The 19,202-nt window shown below is 41.4% G+C and overlaps 1 protein-coding gene across 1 annotated transcript in view; it reads right to left on the bottom strand.

The window, feature by feature from the left end:
- The window catches only part of l(3)80Fj (lethal (3) 80Fj), an 89,901-nt gene that overhangs the window by 29,227 nt on the left and 41,472 nt on the right, over positions 1-19,202 (bottom strand). The window contains exons 8-19 of the mRNA XM_068388158.1: positions 16,837-17,034; positions 16,004-16,159; positions 15,530-15,695; positions 14,711-14,949; positions 12,099-12,264; positions 11,317-11,453; positions 9,842-10,008; positions 8,905-9,102; positions 7,898-8,106; positions 7,169-7,304; positions 6,759-7,003; positions 6,088-6,254 (exon numbers count right to left, since the gene is read on the bottom strand). Coding sequence (XP_068244259.1) covers positions 6,088-6,254; positions 6,759-7,003; positions 7,169-7,304; positions 7,898-8,106; positions 8,905-9,102; positions 9,842-10,008; positions 11,317-11,453; positions 12,099-12,264; positions 14,711-14,949; positions 15,530-15,695; positions 16,004-16,159; positions 16,837-17,034 — 2,184 coding nt within the window. The remainder of the gene's footprint in view (positions 1-6,087; positions 6,255-6,758; positions 7,004-7,168; positions 7,305-7,897; positions 8,107-8,904; positions 9,103-9,841; positions 10,009-11,316; positions 11,454-12,098; positions 12,265-14,710; positions 14,950-15,529; positions 15,696-16,003; positions 16,160-16,836; positions 17,035-19,202) is intronic.

Here is a 19,202-nt window from a genome sequence, read left to right as displayed (position 1 = left end):
GGCAGGAGCGGTAGGATCTGAAGAGGGGCCAGACTAAGGCCCTTAAGCCTGCCTGAATGATGGAGAGGTATCCTTCAGGTCTTGACCATAGGCCTGGACCGGAACATGCCCCCCCCCCCCCCCCCTTTCCTTTGACGAGTCCGAGAACCGCATCAAGAATGTGGGGAAAGGACGAGAATATCCACTACCATCAAAAGGCTCCATAGGTCAACACCCATTGCAGGTTTAATAGTTCCGCTGGTCCCATAGGGCCAGGGAGTCCGGTTAAACATTGCCTGAAGCCACCGGAACTTGGATCGCCCCACATGGAACTTATCCTGAGGCGACCGTTCGGACTATAAACGGGTCAATGAGGAAAGAAGAACTAGGAAACGTTCCAAGGTAGGGCTGAAAACTCTGCTTGACTGAGAACAGGTACTGCGACTCTCCTCAGTCTTGCCACGGTGAACCGAAAGGAAGGCTCGGAGGATGTGGTAACAGAATCTGGCGTCCCCAGGTGGTCACCCATCCAAGTACCGACGTTGCTTAACCTCGCTGGACGGACGAGAAGCGGGGTTTCCAACGTGGTAAGGCGGTTGACTCAATATCATGGCCAGATACTCCAGATGTTGAGGCAGAGGAAGAGAAGGCTCCAAGCAAAATACCATGAGCCCACACTCATGGTTAGCATTCGGAAGCTTTTCCCGGCGCTGAAGAAGGTCGAAACCCGAGCCTACCGGAGTTGACCAGCCCTCCAAACAGCAGAGGAGGCGGAAGTCTGCACCTGAGCGGCCAAGAGGAAGGCAGGGAGAGTTCTCTGGGGAAACAAACCTGCTATGCCACGGCGGGATAGCCACACTGCATCATAAGCAGGAATACTTGCAGTTTAGGCTGAATTCGACGAGCACCCTGGAAGATGGATGGAATGGAAACTGAAAGTACCCGTCCTTCCGATCCAGGGTTAAAGGAGTCCTGTCGCCTCGTTACCAGTCTGATCGATTCTGCTGGTCTACGCTGGCCGAAGTTTGTTCGACAAACTTGATCAGGGCTGAGAGGTCGACTATGGACATCCCCTCTCAGATCCTTCCTTACAAGAAAGGATCGACTGAGGGGGCCGGGGGTGAAGCCGTCGATGATCCTAAGGAAGACCTTCGCCTAAGGTATGGATCATTCTGCCCAACCGGGCAACTCTGCTGATGCTATGGCATAGAGGTTCAGAGACACTGAATTCGCTGACAGAGACAGCAGGCGCGATATCCTTGGCTACTCACAGAGATTGTGCGGGAATGGGCATCGGGAAGCTGTCATTCGGATGAGTAACCTTAAGCATCCTCCCAGCGAAAAAACCTGCAATCCTAGAGTTCGTGAACTCCTTTTAGGACTATGCCCCCCCCGGGGGAGTCTCCCGTGCCATCTGTTCCTGACAGGAGGAAACTGCAATTGGACACCTTGTCCCAGTTGTCGTAGCCGATAACTTAGGCCGACGTGGTTGAAAGAAAAGGGAGCTGGAGCCCTGCAGAGTCTGGAAGAAAGCGCCTTGGAGGAGTGAAACCGGAAGTCGATTTACTCCGCACAGCAGATGTTTAAGTCTCTGTCCTTGGGCAAAGACAAAACTCTTCTCAAGGATGGAAGGGTGTCTGAGGTCGTTGACCTCCACAGATGAGACACCCGAAGGAAGCCTTCAGTCAGTGCGTCCAGATGGTACAACATCGAGCTTGTCCGCAAGTAGATACTTAACGACGAAAGGCCAAGGTGCCTGAGCTCGAGAGGAGGAAAGTACCCTTGATCTTCCTGTAGCTTCCTTGAACCAAACCTCGGGCCGTAACCGAGGAGGGAAAGAACCTGGTAAGCTCCCAGAGGAAGAGGTAAGCAGTCACCCCTTGTCCGATGGAGAAATCTTCAACGGAAAGCCCCCCCCGCCAAAAATCCTTCCAGGGCGGGAGAAGGAGAGAGTACTCGTGCAGGAGAGGGGACCCTCGAGACCGACCTCTTGGGAACCAACTTCGCCCTGGGGGAAGTCACCACGAAGTCCACTCCTCTCTTTCTCTTCAGCGTAGGAGAGACAGCCGCTGGTTTGTTACCCTGGCCGGTGAGTGCTGGTTTCATAAACCTCATTAACGCCCGTGCCAGCGGATCAAACCATGTCTGCTGCTCCAAGGACACAGAGTCCGAAATCCTCGCTAAGGTGAAAGGGATCGGGCGATCCTTTGGAGAGGACACGACGGTTCCTGCCTGAAAAGAAGGTGGGAAGAATGCTGTACTGACCTGTCTTCGTCCTGCACTACCAACCTGTGCTTGGATGGAGGTGATCCCGAGTGCCGCCTAGGAGCACGCGTCCCTGCTACTACCACCGGCTGTGGAATTCGCCGCGAACTATGGTCGCGCGAGGGCGAACGGTCGCGCGAGGGCGAACGGTCGCGCGAGGGCGAACGGTCGCGCGAGGGCGAACGGTCGCGCGAGGGCGAACGGTCGCGCAAAGGCGAATGGTCGCGCGGGCGCGCAGGCGAGCGGTCGCGAGGGCGCGCAGGCGAGCGGTCGCGAGGGCGCGCAGGCGAGCGATCGCACGGGCGCGCAGGCGAGCGATCGCGCAGGCGAGCGATCGCGGTGGCGAGCGATCGCGCGGGCGCGCAGGCGAATGGGCGTGACGGCGAGGGATCGTGCTGCCGCGTAGGTGAAGAAGATCGCTGGCGGTAAGCGATGGCGAGCAGCATGTGTAGGTGAATGATCGCGTGATAGGGTGCGATGGTGATCAGCATCCGCAAGAGGGCGAGCGTTCAGGGTTGTGCGATGAGGAGCAGCATGCGTAAGCGGGCAATCGTGCAGGGTTGTGCGATGGCGAGCAGCATGCGCAGGTGAATGATCGCGTGAAAGGGTGCGATGGTGATCAGCATCCGCAAGAGGGCGATCGTTCAGGGTGGTGCGATGAGGAGCAGCATGCGTAAGCGGGCAATCGTTCAGGGTTGTGCGATGGCGAGCAGCATGCGCAGGTGAATGATCGCGTGAAAGGGTGCGATGGTGATCAGCATCCGCAAGAGGGCGATCGTTCAGGGTTGTGCGATGAGGAGCAGCATGCGTAAGCGGGCAATCGTTCAGGGTTGTGCGATGGCGAGCAGCATCCGCAGTTGAGGGTCGCGCGATGGCGATCAGCATCCGCAGTTGAGGGTCGCGCGATGGCGATCAGCATCCGCAGTTGAGGGTCGCGCGATGGCGATCAGCATCCGCAGTTGAGGGTCGCGCGATGGCGATCAGCATCCGCAGTTGAGGGTCGCGCGATGGCGATCAGCATCCGCAGTTGAGGGTCGCGCGATGGCGATCAGCATCCGCAGTTGAGGGTCGCGCGATGGCGATCAGCATCCGCAGTTGAGGGTCGCGCGATGGCGATCAGCATCCGCAGTTGAGGGTCGCGCGATGGCGATCAGCATCCGCAGTTGAGGGTCGCGCGATGGCGATCAGCATCCGCAGTTGAGGGTCGCGCGATGGCGATCAGCATCCGCAGTTGAGGGTCGCGCGATGGCGATCAGCATCCGCAGTTGAGCTAGTAGCTGGCGAACCATGTTCCTTCAGAAGTGTTGGAGAACGTTGGCGTGCCAGCTGTAACACACGTGGGCGATCCGGAGATCGCTGGCGAGCTGATGATCGCTGACGAGCTGACGATCGCTGGCGAGCTGATGATCGCTGACGAGCTGATGATCGCTGACGAGCTGATGATCGCTGACGAGCAGAAGGCTACGCGTGGAAGCCTGCGCAAAGAAGAAGAGTCCTTGACCCCGACCTGAACCGAAGTTCTAGATCGCGAGGGCGAACGTGGGCGCACAGGGCACGTAACAGGAACCGCAGGGAAGATCATCTTGAAAGCGCTGACGAACAGGAGAGTGCTGACGAACAGAAGGGCGCGCAGGGAAACCCTGACACGCAAGGGAAGAACCCCCGTGGGGGCAACCCTTTGCCCCGAAGGGATCGTTGTCCGCCGGGAGACTGATGTCCGTCGGAAGACCGCTGTCCGTCGGGAAGACCGTTGTCCGTCGGGAAGACCGTTGCCCGTCGGAAGACGAGATTAGACTGCTGTCCATCTGCACCAAGACGGAAGATCGAGAAAAAGAAGTTGTAGGCTGCAAACGGAGATTCAAAAAGGCGCCTCAAGCACCCTTATAGGGAGATGAGAGGCCCTTACGACGAGGCGGACGGAGGGCCTTACGGCGAGGGAGGCCAACAGCAACAGCAACAGAAGAAACCTCCGAAGAGGAGTCTCTATGAGTGTACTCTCTCGCGAACGAAAGAGAAACACTTCGTGGAAGAGACTGGTCAGCCAGTGACCTAAAAGGGGCAATCCTCCGAAGAGGAGCTCCTGCAGTTGCCCAGCCCCTTGAGCGAAACTGCAGGTGCGACCGCTCAGCACCAAGAGCATAGTCGCACGAAAAAAAAGGCAAGAGAAGAACCCCCCAAAAGAGGAAAAGCTCAAGCCTGGACAGGAAAAAACTTCCCTCGGAAGGAAAGTTATCCGCCCAAGGAGGCAAGCCTCCTGACTGTTCTAAAATGAACTGGAGAGCTGTCCGTCGACACGGGAGTACTACCAGTAGGAGACACGCCCCTGACGACAATACAAGGGGGGAGGCAGCAACAGCCGAATCCCCAGGACTCAACCAGACAGCTCACACCGTTGCTATATTACAGAAACGAACTAGATCGGTAACTGTAAAAAAATAAAACAAATAATATTAGTACACATTCATTCCCCCGGGAAGGCTCCGAAGAGGAATCCCGAGGAAAAGGAACAAGAATTACACAACAGGCACGTGCCCTCACAACCACTTACACTCGCGGAAGGAGAGCTGTAACCAAAACAGAATTATAACAATTATAATTATGTAACTATGTAATTATGTAATTTAAAAATGAATGAACACTAAAGAAAAAACGAAAACCCCGAAAGGAATCGTTCTACAAGCTGAAAAATTAACAACTACAATTAGATTCATAAACTAATTGAGACAAAATGTACGGCGTAGCAACCCCACCCACACGGGAAGGAAGCTACAAGGGCGTAGTAAAACATAGTAAAAGGGTGAACGACCTCAAGAGAGAGAGAGAGAGAGAAAGACCGAAGTCAAACTCGATCGCAACCCATAAAATTAGGCCGTGGTGGCCTAACTGCCGAGGCCTCCACGTAGATATCGTACACTACACACACACATCTGAAAAGGAAACTTACTTATTTCTATACTCAAATATATATACAAACATGAAAACATGTTTACATATATATTGAGTAAAAGAAAAGTAAGCGATTAAGTAAAGACAAAACAGACAATGGCTGCCAAGCGAGGACCAAGACAGAGACGTCTGTCACAGTCCGAGCCAAAAGTGAAAGTGAGTATTCACCTGTGTGTGAGGGGGAGGAGGGGTAGCTAGCTACCACTCCCCTACCCCCCCCGCTAACTAGCGCGGGGGTAATACACCCTCGTTAAATTCTAATGGCTCGCCATTTCAGCTACGCTAAAAGTAATAACCCTTTGTAAATAGCGTGGTTTGTATTTCGGTTACGGAACAAATTAACATTTTAGTTTTATTCACTCAATTATTAATTTGATCTTCCTCCAATATTCAGCCATCATGATAGTTAAAACACAATTACATTGAGTTTTAAACAATACACTGTACCATAAAAAGGGGCAAATTCAATTATTCACTTTTAATAATAAAATCCCCTATTATGAATATTTTCATCTTTTTATTTTTCACAATTGACCACAAAGATTCTTTTTTTTTTTTTTCTTATATTTCAAATTTGCCAGCACACTTTAATTGTGTGTGCACATTTGTCAAGCCCCTGTCAAAGAAAATCTATCTCTAGGCAAAGTTAAAGTAATCTGATTTGAGAATTAACATCCTACTGCACTGAACTTTTAATATGTCATCCATTTTCTATGGTCTCTTTGACTCAGCATTCTAGTTACACTAAATCATTATTAAGAATAATAATGACGATTCATACCTGAAATGGACCACTACTGTACAAGCTATTCCTGATAAGGGTTTGGTAGATTAGATGTCTTATAAACAAATGGTCTCTTTAATAAGAGTGTTACAAAAATTTTGACAATAACCTACCCTCAAAGCAGCATCCCTAACAGAAACTGCAGGAGCCTGAAGTTTATCCAGAAGAACACTAATCTCTTCAGATGTAGCTATGTCACAACCAATATCACCTGATCCACATCGGCACACATCTTGTAAAACGGCACAGGCTGTCTGTTGGGTTCTGCCTGTGCTGCTGCCTATAAATATTAGGAGATAATCTAAATAATGAACTATTTAATTTCAGGATTTATGATTTTAAATTTTGTTATAATGTTCAATTGCACACCCCTTTGATCAAAACAGAAACAAATATCCATCACTTTAGAAGGTCCTCAACTTTAAAATATTCGGACGTACAGACAAATCTAACTGAAATAAAAAATCTCAGATACTGTATCAAAAGTTCATAATGAAATACTGTAATAATACAATATTTAACAATTTAATACAGAAAGCAAGACGACATTTACAATATGAAATGAGACTATTTGTTGACCTTTTCCAGCTGAAAATTGTAGGCATGTAAGCTAGGTGAAGCCTACCATAGGGACAAAATTTAACAAAGTTTAACTTAAAAACAGCTTCTTGGACCCTACTTAGTTTGTAAGTTGAGGACTTTCTGTACATGCTACTTTCTTTCTAAAAATGTGGTGTCTGGTTATAATATCCAGATGAAAGTTTTAGAACTAAGTTTTACTTACTTATTACATTGATGACAAGAGAAAGTAATCTTTTGCGAGGGAGGAAACGAGGGTGGTACAGGTCTTCTTCATCAGCTCCTCGCATTGCCATGTGCTCACTTATAATCTGTAAAGCCTGACCAGCAACAGTTTCAAACATATCTGCACCTCCAAGTCTCTTGTTTAAAACCCACTCCAAAAATGGGAAGCAGTAGACAAATCCAGGCGCACAAAAATATTTCTCTATATCATCGTCTCTGGCTCCCCTTAAAAATTAAAAAAATAATAAATAATTGTAACTGCTAATCTCAATATAATAATATTTCATAATCAAGATTATTTTAATTTCAACTCACTATCATATATAATCAAGATTTTTGTCATTAATTGAATTAATTGAACCATATTTGTTTTCTGTCACTAAAACTTACTTTTTGGGAACAGTTAGCGTGTGAAGCATCTTCAGTGTTCTGATGGCAGCATTTTCAATGGATTCTCCAATCCAGTCTTGGGGAATGCTCATGGCTGGTTCACAAACTCTAACAGTAGTACGAGCCAAAGTATAAGCTGCAAGGAAACAATGAATTTCTACTTTAGGAAGAGCCATTTCACAATACAACTTTAAGTTTTCAGAAAAATTATTCTTGATCTGATCTTGTAACATATTCAAGTCCAACATTGGAATGTCACCAAAGAAAAATTTTTTCAATGGACCATTACTCTACAATAGCCTTAATTTGCAGTAATGCAACCTCCTTTTGAAACTAGTCATTATCAGTTTGGTGTGTGTATAATACTAGCAACAGGACTCTCCCTAATTTTGTTCAACAGATGTTTCAAATTATTTTTAATTTACTACTTATATCTTCACTTTCCTTCATTTTCAGAGCAAAATTAATTTCTGCAATAAGTGTTGGAATTTTTTCCTTAGTAACAGTAGTCAATTTTACAAAAAGCAGGATTCTTTGGTGTTCTTACTGATGTGACAACTTTTTGTATGGTGCTTTCTCTTGGAACAATCCATTTGTTTATCACTTCTTACTAAGTTTAATTCTCCGAACCACAGCCAGAATGACACAAAAATAAATGTCACATTTTTATGGAAAATTTCGCCTCTCTTTAGCAACCATAAATTCAACAAGCATTACAATAATACTTACCGAACACATCATCCTCGTCATCAAATACTGATTTTCTTAAACTGACAAATAAGTTGCACATCTGCTGAGAAACCAAAGGAGAGGAGAGGGCCCAGGTCAGAAGAGGTATCAATTTTGTAAAATACAGACTGAGGCTATCGACATTTCCCGCAACGGCAGCTTCTAACAGTGAAACTGCAATGTTCACTTCCCTTGCAATTTCTTCAATTCTGTAAGAAATGAAAAGGGTACTTTATCAATTAAAATCATTAAAAATTATTTAAGTTCATTTCACCAAAACCATTTATTGGCAATCGCATGTACTCTATCAACTCCTAAATTATGTGTATACTCCTTAACTGAAGTTTGCTTTTTATACATTTCTTAACACTAAAATGGAAATCAGTGATGGTTCAAGATGATAAGTTTGGGAAAATCACTAAAAATCATTAGTCTGTATGGCAAGGACACAGGTGCTTATAGTTTGTGGCTTTGTCAGTTAACCATTCCCCTTCCCTGCATTATATTACATTCTTTCACAGCAGTTCCCATCTTACCCAATATAAGTTGTATAATTTTCTTCAAAAAAAAAAATCTTCAATTCAGTCATCAATACATAAAAATACTTCATCAATTTGATTACATTTCTATTTTCTTTTAGTAAAATTAATCTCCATACTTTTCAAAGTGTTTCTAATATCATAAAGGTCAGACATGATTTTTTTTTTTATTCAATGGCTTAATCCTCTGTTTACTGTCAGTCTTTCTTCCTTTGATTCAATTTCTTAATCCTCTTTTCACTGTTGATCCTCCTTCCTCTCTAAGATATCAAGTCCTATCACTTCCCTAACCATGGGCAAATTAACCAGAAAATTGAACTTAATATTGTAGCAACTTATAGAAATGTTTCCTTTAATAGAATCTTGTGGTATATTGCAACCTAAATTACATCAACACAATTAAAACTCAATGACTTGTTGATATAACTTACACACTGCCATGTTGGCAACTTTTTTATTCCTCCTTACCTGTCTCTAATAGCATTTTCCTTATCCATTTGTGCTTTAAACACCTCCTTCTGTTTAGGTGTTAGTTCCAATGTCCCCTCTTTTCTTCTTTTCTCCAAATCTTTCTTTTTCTCTTCCAGCATCAAAAGTTGCTCTTTGTGGCTGTAGACTTTGTTTGACTTTTTAACATTTTTCAAGTTCAAGTGGTCTTCAAAAGCTCTGTAACAGAGAGAATATGGGATTTTGTGAAAATCATACTAACCAGAATTTTAAAATTGACATCAGACAAAGATTAATCAAGAAATATTTCTGAATATAAATGACATTAAACACTTTCTAGTAGTTATCAAGACATAAAACACATAACAAATTTGGATGTTGATTTGCATACTAATATTTATTCAATTGGATTTCAGGCTTGTGATGATGAGTATACTGTATGTGGTAATAAGCATATGTGATAAATGTGAGGAATTAAGAGGAGGTTATTGTAGTTATAAAAAATATATTACAATATATAGAGCAGTAATAGCTACATATAATGCCTCCTTTCCTAAAGTTTATCATATGACATGGGTGCAAATCCTAAACCTATGGGAGTTGATAAATTATCATTTACCTAATTAAAATTTTAAAAAATGTGGGGATACACATAAGGATGTGAATACACAATTACAAAAACAGCAAATGGGTGATTGATTGATTGATTGAAAGTTTTCTGGCATTCTGAAGCAAATGGGTGAAGCTTTCAAAACTCATGAATATATGCAAACTTGGATGTTGCAACAGGTTGTGGATTAAAGACTATATGAACTGCTAAATACTTAACTTCAATGTTGCTATAATTAACTTCCAATTCATCTAAAGCATTAAAAATTGATGAACACTAACATATATATACGTAACAATTGAAAATTAATAAGCAAAAAAATCACCATCACATTAATATTGTACTTACTTTTCAACCACTGATTGGTTATACAAGGTGCCCCTGGGTGTTTGAAATATGGCATACTCTTCATCAGTAATTTGCACTAGCCTTGGGTCATTCAATTTCTCCAAAACAAATGCTATAACTGAAGGCAGGATGAAATTACTGCCAAGCCTGGCAAGTCCAGAAAAGACCTGGGAACAGATTTTTCATAGCATGAATATCACAAACATAAAAAAAATATTCCGTAATTATAACCATAACTATGAGTTTTATGGCTCTAAAATAATAAAGGAATAATTACCAAAATACCAAAAGCTTTTCAACTTTAATTAATGCAGTCAGAGAAGCATTATAAATACAAGAATAAAAAGTATGACCCACTTAGCAAAAACATAAGAGAGCTATCACTAGAAGAAGTAGCTACAATTATTACCAATGTTGATATTAAAAAAGTATAAATAATATTGACAAGTAGTCATTTGGCTATGTAGTAGCGGGTGGAACTATGATGACTGGTAAAGAACCAAAAAATCACTTAACATTTCCATGCTTTCTTAACAAAAAGATCAAGGAAAAATATCACTATGAATTGCAATTAACAATTCGGTTTAGCATTAAGTTAGGGAACTGTTTCAAACCCTAACTCACTAGACTAAATGCCAAAGTGCCTAAGCAGCTTTAAAGGTGAAGCTTACCTCTTTTACAAAACGCCACTAACCAACTACCTTATTAAAGACTCCATTGTTGTTCCCATTAGTTACCAATTCACTTGGCTCTAATTACTAACTTGTAGTATCTTAACTTCTGCCATATGTTTTTTGTAACACTTTGGCACACTATACATAATCTTGAGACTTAAGAGATAGCCTTCAAAGTCTTTAGATTCTATTAAGAAATTACCAATTTCAATCTAAAAATAAATTGGAGCAAGAAGCTGAACCTGATGGTGAGAACGGATGACAATTATTTGAATGTCTTTAGATGTAGTGACCAGTTAAGTATTTGCTCAGTGGCTCCTATTGGGTTTAGGGCATCAAAATGGAGAGGGATATGGGTAAGAGCAGAGTAGAAAATTTTTCTCTGTTATAAGTCAAGAAACCTGTGGCTTCGATAGTTAAAGCATAAAGAAAACCCGGGAAGTTTATTTTAAATCATATATTACCTAAAACTAAGACCTGCCTCAAAGATGGCAACCCAGACAATAGAAACAAGCAATAAATAATTTTCATCACTGAGAAGTGAAAAAAAGGAATAAAAGGGATTTTAAAAAATAAAGTAATAAATACATTATAGTACACTAGAATAAACAAAATATGGTGGACTGGGGAATTTTGTTTCAATACTAACGGCATTGCAGACACATTATAAGAGTAAGGTATGTAAATAACAGGTATCTGTGGCTCAGGTGACACATGCACCAAGGTATTACAGATTTTTATCCAACTGTTTGACTGCAGTGTGTCACGATTTTAGAAAAAAACGACAACAACAAACAATACCTGCTCGTTATGAGATGAAGGCGTGTAGTTTATGGTAAACTGTTGGACTAATTTCTCCTTCTGAGATGAAATGACCTGTGAAGCAACAAGGCCTTGAGATCGACAGACCTGCTCCCACAAATTGGGCATCTCAACTGCTGTGAAATACAAAAAAAAAAAAATTCAATACCTCAAATTTCCTTAACAATTCAAATGAATAAATACAAATGTCACAAGAATGTGAGGACTAACACAAACATGTAGTTTCAAGTCCATAGGCTCTAATAAAGAAAAGCTTAATAAGGTAACAAAATTCAAATTGTGACAACTTATGTAGAACCTGAATTTATAAATATCTTAGCATGAGGTCATGTGCTGATGTTTGGAAGGTAACAGTTCGATTACATTTTCACTCGAACCCACTTTTTAACTTGAAACATTTTATGATGATAGTTACTGTATAGGGGATAATTTAATAAAATCACCAAGCTAAAATTCCTAACTCCAAATGGCCAAATTGAAATATCAATTGCTGAAGAAACTTTGGAATATCAAGACGCTCACACCAGTCTATGAAAATTAACTACAGTATGTAAATGTAATGATCTTTAAGAGACCAACTGTTAAGATGTCAAAACTACTAGAGTATTGTAATGAGCTCATTCCATGATGTCAGAAAGGAGAGAACTTGGTTAAGACTGATACAACTAAATCATAAACAATATAATGAAGCTATTGGAAGTACACTAATATGGTTTTGTATCCATTTTTATAAATTAGCATACTCATCAACAATGTCTCACCTAACGATGGATGGAAAGCACAATACAATGCCTGCACAGCTAAACTCTCCTTCTGCTGCTGATCAATGTTGCTGGGAGAGCAAATGACAATGAGAGCTTGAGCCACCCCAGCAGGGCTCAGCTCTCCTCCTCCACTTCCACCCCCGCCATCTTGGTCATCGGCTTTCTGTAAATTAATACCACCATGAAAATTTATCTTTTACTTCCTTACCCAACTACTATACTGTACACACTTTTTTACAGTCAAAAGGCCTTTAAATTGCATAATGAGGGGAAACCCCATAAACAAAAAGTAAGAAACTCTTAACCCTTTTACCCCCGGGCTATTTGGAAATTTCCAACCCTTAACCCCCAAGGGGTTATTTTTATCCCATCACATTTTGCAGTATACTTTTTTTAAATTGCTCTAACAGGCTTAATTTTTGTCATAGAGAGGTCAGGTTGGTCTCATTCTCTTGGAAAATGCCTGAATTTTCTCAAAAAATTATCAAAAATATGAAAAAAAAATTTTTATAGCATTTTATTGCAAGGACGTACCGGTACGTCCATGGGGGTAAAGGGATGGCTTTTGTGAAACGTACCAGTACATCCTTTGGGGGTAAAAGGGTTAACAGAGCACCTAACAGAACTAAACATTATTTCATGTTTATCTATAACAGTACTTTTATACTGAATAATAATTTATAAACATTTCCTTTATGTTTCTGTGTTCATAAAAAATTAACAGGGATAAAATTCATAGTGTGTGGCTAACAGCGCAAAATCCTGATTACTCTGGTGTATTTTCATGAGCTTTTGAATTTTTTTGACAACGGTTTGATTCAAAATCATAAACTTTAGGGCTCTGTATATAAAATAAGTATAAATTCCTCCTTATCTGGTAAAATACATTATCAAGTCTGCTCCAATTATAATCTTTTAATAGTTCTATTTTGGTAACTAAGCTCAACACAGAGATAAAGAGCCGATAGGAGAGACTCATGATTTTAAGCAGATTTCACCACTGATGCAACGTCGTCGCAGGTCCGCTCTCCAACCCCTTCCTCTTACTCTCTGTCTCTATATTTCTTTCTATCTGTTTCTATATAAACTGGTATTTTATTTCCAAAATTATTTCTCTCTCTATTTGCTTTTTCTTCCAAGAAAAACCTGTTCACATTGTAGATAACTGCCTTAACTTGGCTATGATGGTTTGGGTGACTTATATTTTGATTGTGGAATGGGTCAATGAGGTTTTAGGTCCTGAGATTAAAAAGTTCTTTATGCAGAACGTCCCACTCCAAGATTTGTCATTTATAGATAATGCTTCTGCCCATCCTCCAACCATTGAAAATTACCTAATGGAGCAGTTTAAATTGCCTAACACCCCTCCAACCCATGGATCAGCAGGTGATCTCGAACTTCAAGAAGCTTTACACAAAAGGCAATGTTCCAGCAATGTTTTGAGGTCAACGAAGAGTTTTGGAAAGAACATTTCCACATTATCAGCTGCCTCAAAATGATTGATAAAGACTGGGAAGGGGTCACCAACAGAACCCTCATATCTGCATAGAGGACACTGTGGCATGAATGCGTTCCTGAACGCAATTTCAATGGATTCCAACCTATCCAGTATCCCGTGGGCAGTTAATGATGAAATTATGCCCTTAGGCAAGACTATGGGGTTGGAAGTGGACAACGATGACGTCAACGATCTTCTAGACAAGCATAGTGAACAGTTGATAACTAAGAAGCTAGTGGAGTTGCATAAGGAGTAGCAACAAGAGATTGTAGAGATTTCATCTAAGGAGGAGGGAAAGAGTAACAAATATCTTGCTTCAAGTAAAATGAGGGAGATGTGGGAAACCCTGCAAAATTTTGTAGAAACGCATCACCCAGATAAGGCTTTGACAAAGCGAGCAACAAATCTATTGATCTACTGTGATCAGGCATTTCAAAACAATTTAGAATAAAAGCAGTCGTCTTTAGAAAGGTTTTTTGAAAGTTGAACAAGCGTGTAAAATCAGACAACAGTGTCCAAAAAGCATAAATTGTGATTCAGTTAGTGATAGTAAAAGCCATTCAAGCGAGAGAGCTGCTGATATCTTTTACCAGTTCTCATAGAGAGAGAGATTCTCCATTCAAGCAGTACCACCTCTTCTCTATTTCCCTAACACAAGCGACAACTCGCCTTAAAGGTAAAATGAGAGTTAATTTGTCAATATTTTTCCTGTTTTTTGTGAATCATTAATTTCTGATGTTAGGGGTTATAATTTGTTCCTTAAATAATATTACAACCCTTTAAAAATGAGTACTACATGTATATTTATGGACATATGGAACACAAAGTGTATTTCCTTTATTTCCTATGGGGAAAAGCTGTTTTGATTTAAAAACATTTTGAGTTGTGAGCTCACTCTCAAAATGGATTAAACTCATAAACCATGTACCACTGTAGTTGAGTGCCCATTTTCTTAAAGTGAAACACTTCATGAAGTTTCTTTTAAAAAATGAAAGCCACACTTAAAAATTTAAATACACGTTTACACACTAATAGCATCAACATAATGTCCCTTGAAATGTAAAAGTTCACAATAAACTACCTTACAAAACCAATATAAATTGCAACTCACTTGAACTTTGCAGACTTGCATCATATTTGCCAAGGTCGTCAGCATCTCGGATGCCAGTTTAGCTCCGCCTAACGAAGACACAAGTTTCTTGGTTGATGCCTGAGCTGCTAATCTAACTTTGGAATGTGGACATACAAGACACCAAACTAACGCCTGTTGTACACTAGAAGCTTCGTTACCTAATTGTCCCACATGCTGTGATAACAGTAGCTCAGACCAGGTCACCAACTGTAATAAACCTGAAAAAAAATAACAATGTGTTTTCATAAGTCTCTGTAACTGACTTAACTACTATCTATCAAATCTGCATGGATTGAAACAATTTTCAACCCTAAATTGGTTTGTTATGACAAAAATTAAACACTAAACAAAATGGTTTACCTTAATCATGTACTGGTTATGTTCTAAACACAGCTACTTACAACATCAACTTCTGATGATTTTTTTGTAAATGTATATTCATTTAGTGAAGACATCCTAAAACCCCTAAAAAAGGCTCAACTATGTTGACAAAATATAGAGCAGCAATAAGTTTAAAGAGTGGACCAAACTAAACATATTGATACAATAAGAAAGATCAAATAGTATAAGTAAATTCTGGACCAAGCAGAAAACAATACAAAACTTCAAATCCTAGGGAGTGCATTCACCAGCAGGAACACAGCATTATTCAACTAGTTATTGAACCATTAATGACTAATTTCTAATTTAAATATATCTTGACTGGCAAAATGAACACTAAAACAATGATCCATTCTTTCATGAAAAACATTCTAATATAGCCAATGAATAAAATCTTAATTATCTAAAACATTTTACCATCTTCTGACGATTGTGTGAAAAACTTTTCTCCCGTGAAATGTCCTTTTTGAAGATCAAGACCTGTGTTCCATACCGGAGCAACTTTATCCTCTAAGGAGACATCTGCTGAACCCAGTTTTAAAAGCAACACAGATGATGTCAAAGCTTCCATCAACATTGGAATCTGACATTGGAAGAGAAATATATCATTAATACATAAGCAAAATCTTCATCCAGCTCAGATGATAAAAGTACTGTACACTATAAATTAAAAGTTGAATCAAGTTAATATAATGAACTTTCCAATACCCCCTACTACAATCATAATACAGAAACATTATGTATGGATGTGGTTATTAGAAAATCTTCTACCTTTTTTATTAAAAGAGTATCACAAGGCATAACAAGGCATGCTACTACTATGACTGCATATGAGCCATCTTCATCTTTCATCAATGGACACTAATTTAAAGAAAGAGCACTACCACCTACCTGGGTACTCTGGGTCAGGGCTTTCTCTACGCTGGTAAGAAGACTTGGAATTAATGCAGCAGCTTTATGAGCATTGGATGTGGTTATGCAGCCCTGTAGACAACGGACGTAGGCTGCTCTAACAGCAGTTGTAGATGTTTTTAAAGAAATGCCTTTCTGAAATGACAAAACAACACTAGTTCATTTCTTTAACAGCTCGGACATTATCTCTCAGGCATAATACAAGGTACAGTACTCTACACTCTGGTTGTACTGTAGGTGCCAAGCCACAGATATCAGAGGACATTTTGGAAGCTTCACATATACCCAGCCACCATCACTTAATTTTTTCTTTCAATGAATTATAATTCTACTCTTTTATAATGTCCTCATATATTCTTTTCAAATAATTTTTCTTGGGCAATTATTATTCCCAAACCTGTTTTTGCCTTTTCCTCTCCTTCCTAATTTTACAATAAAAATACTCAATATTTCCAACGCCTTTAAGCTCTGTTGTTTATTTAAAGTAAATATTTTCTTCCCGAAAGTATAAACTGTATATAACTGTCACTACTATAACTGCCTGTGTGTTGCTCCTCTAACTGTGTATCACTAATATAACTGTGTCACTTATATAACTGAATGTGTGTCCATCATATAACTGTGTATGTGCATCACTCACAGAATTGTCACTCATATAGCACAGTGTGTGCCACTCATACAACTGTGTGTATCACTCATACAACTGTGTGTCACACTACAAGGTAGTTTACAGTAAACCTTTATCTAAGGAACCAAATGAATTTACTCATAAACCTAAATCTAAGGAACCAAGTCAATTTAGTCATACTCACAGGAATGAAATCTAAAAGTTTTTGGGGTATGTCATTTGTGAATTTTGTTGACCAAGCAGTAAGGGCAGACAGCGCTTGGATAAGAGACCCTTCATGACTCTCAGTCTCAAGAACTTTAATCATCTTCTCAACTACAGTGACAGACAATCCATATGCACTGTTACCAGTAACACTGTGTTCACTTACAGCTTCTACACCCTGCAAGTGAAAATATATATCAGAAATATTAGCAATAAAGCTGTAATCAAACAATAACAATATTTCATTAATCAAAACTAGCTTAAGAGTTTGGACACTGAAAACCAATTCCTATGAACATAAGGTAAAACATTATTAATTACTAAAAAAAAATAAATTAAAAGAAATTTTTATTTTTTATAGCTATACAAAACCAGCATAATCTAAAATAAGGAACATGAACTCAGAAGAGCTGGAACAGCAGTTGAAATCATTAACAAGGTAGCTGACAACAGATGGTGAGCGCACGCAAGAAAACCCAACAGTACACTTCATAAAGGGCTTATGAGAGGATTGATGCATGGGTACTTGAAACTACATATCCCTCAGGTCCATCGAAAGGATGAAGTCTCCCTCTCTCCTGAAACTTGCCACAGAGAGAACGGTTTACATCTGAACTTCGTTTGACGCACAAACTTGTTTAGAGGAAGGTCAATGACAGGTCTCCAGCACCCAGATTACTTCTATACCAGGAAGAGTTGACTATAGAAGCTAAGAGACTTCACGAACGACTTTGAGTGCAGTCTTCAACATTCCTCTACTTCTGTCAGCATGGCCAGAGATAGGGAGGCAGATGGTCCTAAAAGAGTAATAAGTAACTGTCTTGATAGACACTTGGTACCCAACATTCGGCCCCGCATCTCTGCCAGGGTGCCCAATGACACGACAAGCATCACCTAACCTCAGCAGCGGGAGAGAGGGAACACTGGCATCAGCATTTCTCTCTCCCTTCCTTCTTCTTGCTGGCCCCCTTCCTGGAAAGACCAGGTTGGGTGGTTCAAAAGGGTTGTGCATGTACTCCTTTCAGAAGAGGCTGCAAGCAGTCCTGATTAGGACCTATCTAGGAAAAGTTCCTGAGGCCTTCCTTGCATTCGGTCTCTCAAGCATGGCCGAACCTGAGGGTTTGGCAATGCTCCCTTCAAAGGGCTGGGCCATTAAAAGAGACTGCATGCTTGATCACTGCGTCCTACGAAGTAGTCTCCACTTCTGAACCCCAGCCTGCATCGACACCCTGGAAGGAGAGTTGTGGTTGCTGCACCAACTTGTTCTTCAGTGTCAGAGCTATCTCTGAGCCAACTTACTTTGAGAATTGGGACACGAAAGCATCTCTCCCCTTCAAAACTCAGTTGGCCCAATGATTTGCTGTATGGTGTGTCAGGAAGGTCACTTCCTTCCCACCGGACAGCAAGATACTCCAGGGTTGATAATGCCATCAACTTGGCAGTAGACATCACTAAACCTAACCACTGGTCAAAACAAGAGACATCTTGAAGGGAGGCCATGGAATACAAGCCTTCTGCCTTGAGTCTCTCCAAGGATAGTCCTATTATCAGTCCACACACTGACAGGTCAACCTGAAGAGGTGATGACGCAGCAAGCTCTGGTGCATAGAACCTTTTCTGCCCTGGGAGTAGGTGGGAGCAAGATCTTGTTTAACCGGATGGAAGCTAGTGTGTTCTCAGATACATCGACCTGATCGTCAAGGCCAAACTAGCCACATCTGACCAGACGAACTCCAGGGAGGGCCTCAGCCCTTGAGGGGCACCAAAGTTTTCCAAGAAGGCGCAGCCAATGTCACGTCTCCCAAACTTACACTATCAAACGAGTGCAAGGACATTCACGAAAGAACACTCTACCTCACAACTGTCTGCCTATATCAGCACCGGTCCAAGATCATTCTTAGGGGCAGACAAATCCCAAGAACCCTCATACCCAGCTGGGGTAATGAGTACAGAAAGTTGTTCCTGAGATTCACTTCCTCCCACAAGTACGATCGCTCTACCCTAAGGATAAAACCAGCTATGTAATCGAGGGCTGAAGAAGGCCCAGGAAATCCAACAGCAGCAGGGGAAGAATTCCTGGCACGAGTAACTCGCACCCTTTCATCTGGTGATTGGGGATAGAACCCAAAGGGCCCCATGCCCCGAGGCCCTGGAAAAAGGTCCTTCAGCCCCCAATTCTTTGTTTTTTATTGCATTGAGTGGTGCTATCCTCTCAATCCATTCTACTAGAATATCGCAACTTGATGGAGGAGCAGAAGTCCATCGTCCAGATAGGAAGCACTCAAGGGCAGCAAAGTTCCTCCATCAATTGAGGAACAGAAAATATATGGTAGCCATAGCCTATAC

Source organism: Palaemon carinicauda, chromosome 15 (assembly GCF_036898095.1).
Source record: "Palaemon carinicauda isolate YSFRI2023 chromosome 15, ASM3689809v2, whole genome shotgun sequence".
Lineage (NCBI taxonomy): Eukaryota > Metazoa > Arthropoda > Malacostraca > Decapoda > Palaemonidae > Palaemon > Palaemon carinicauda.
Note: the sequence above shows the minus strand (reverse complement) of the source record. Positions and strands in the feature narration are given on the sequence as shown.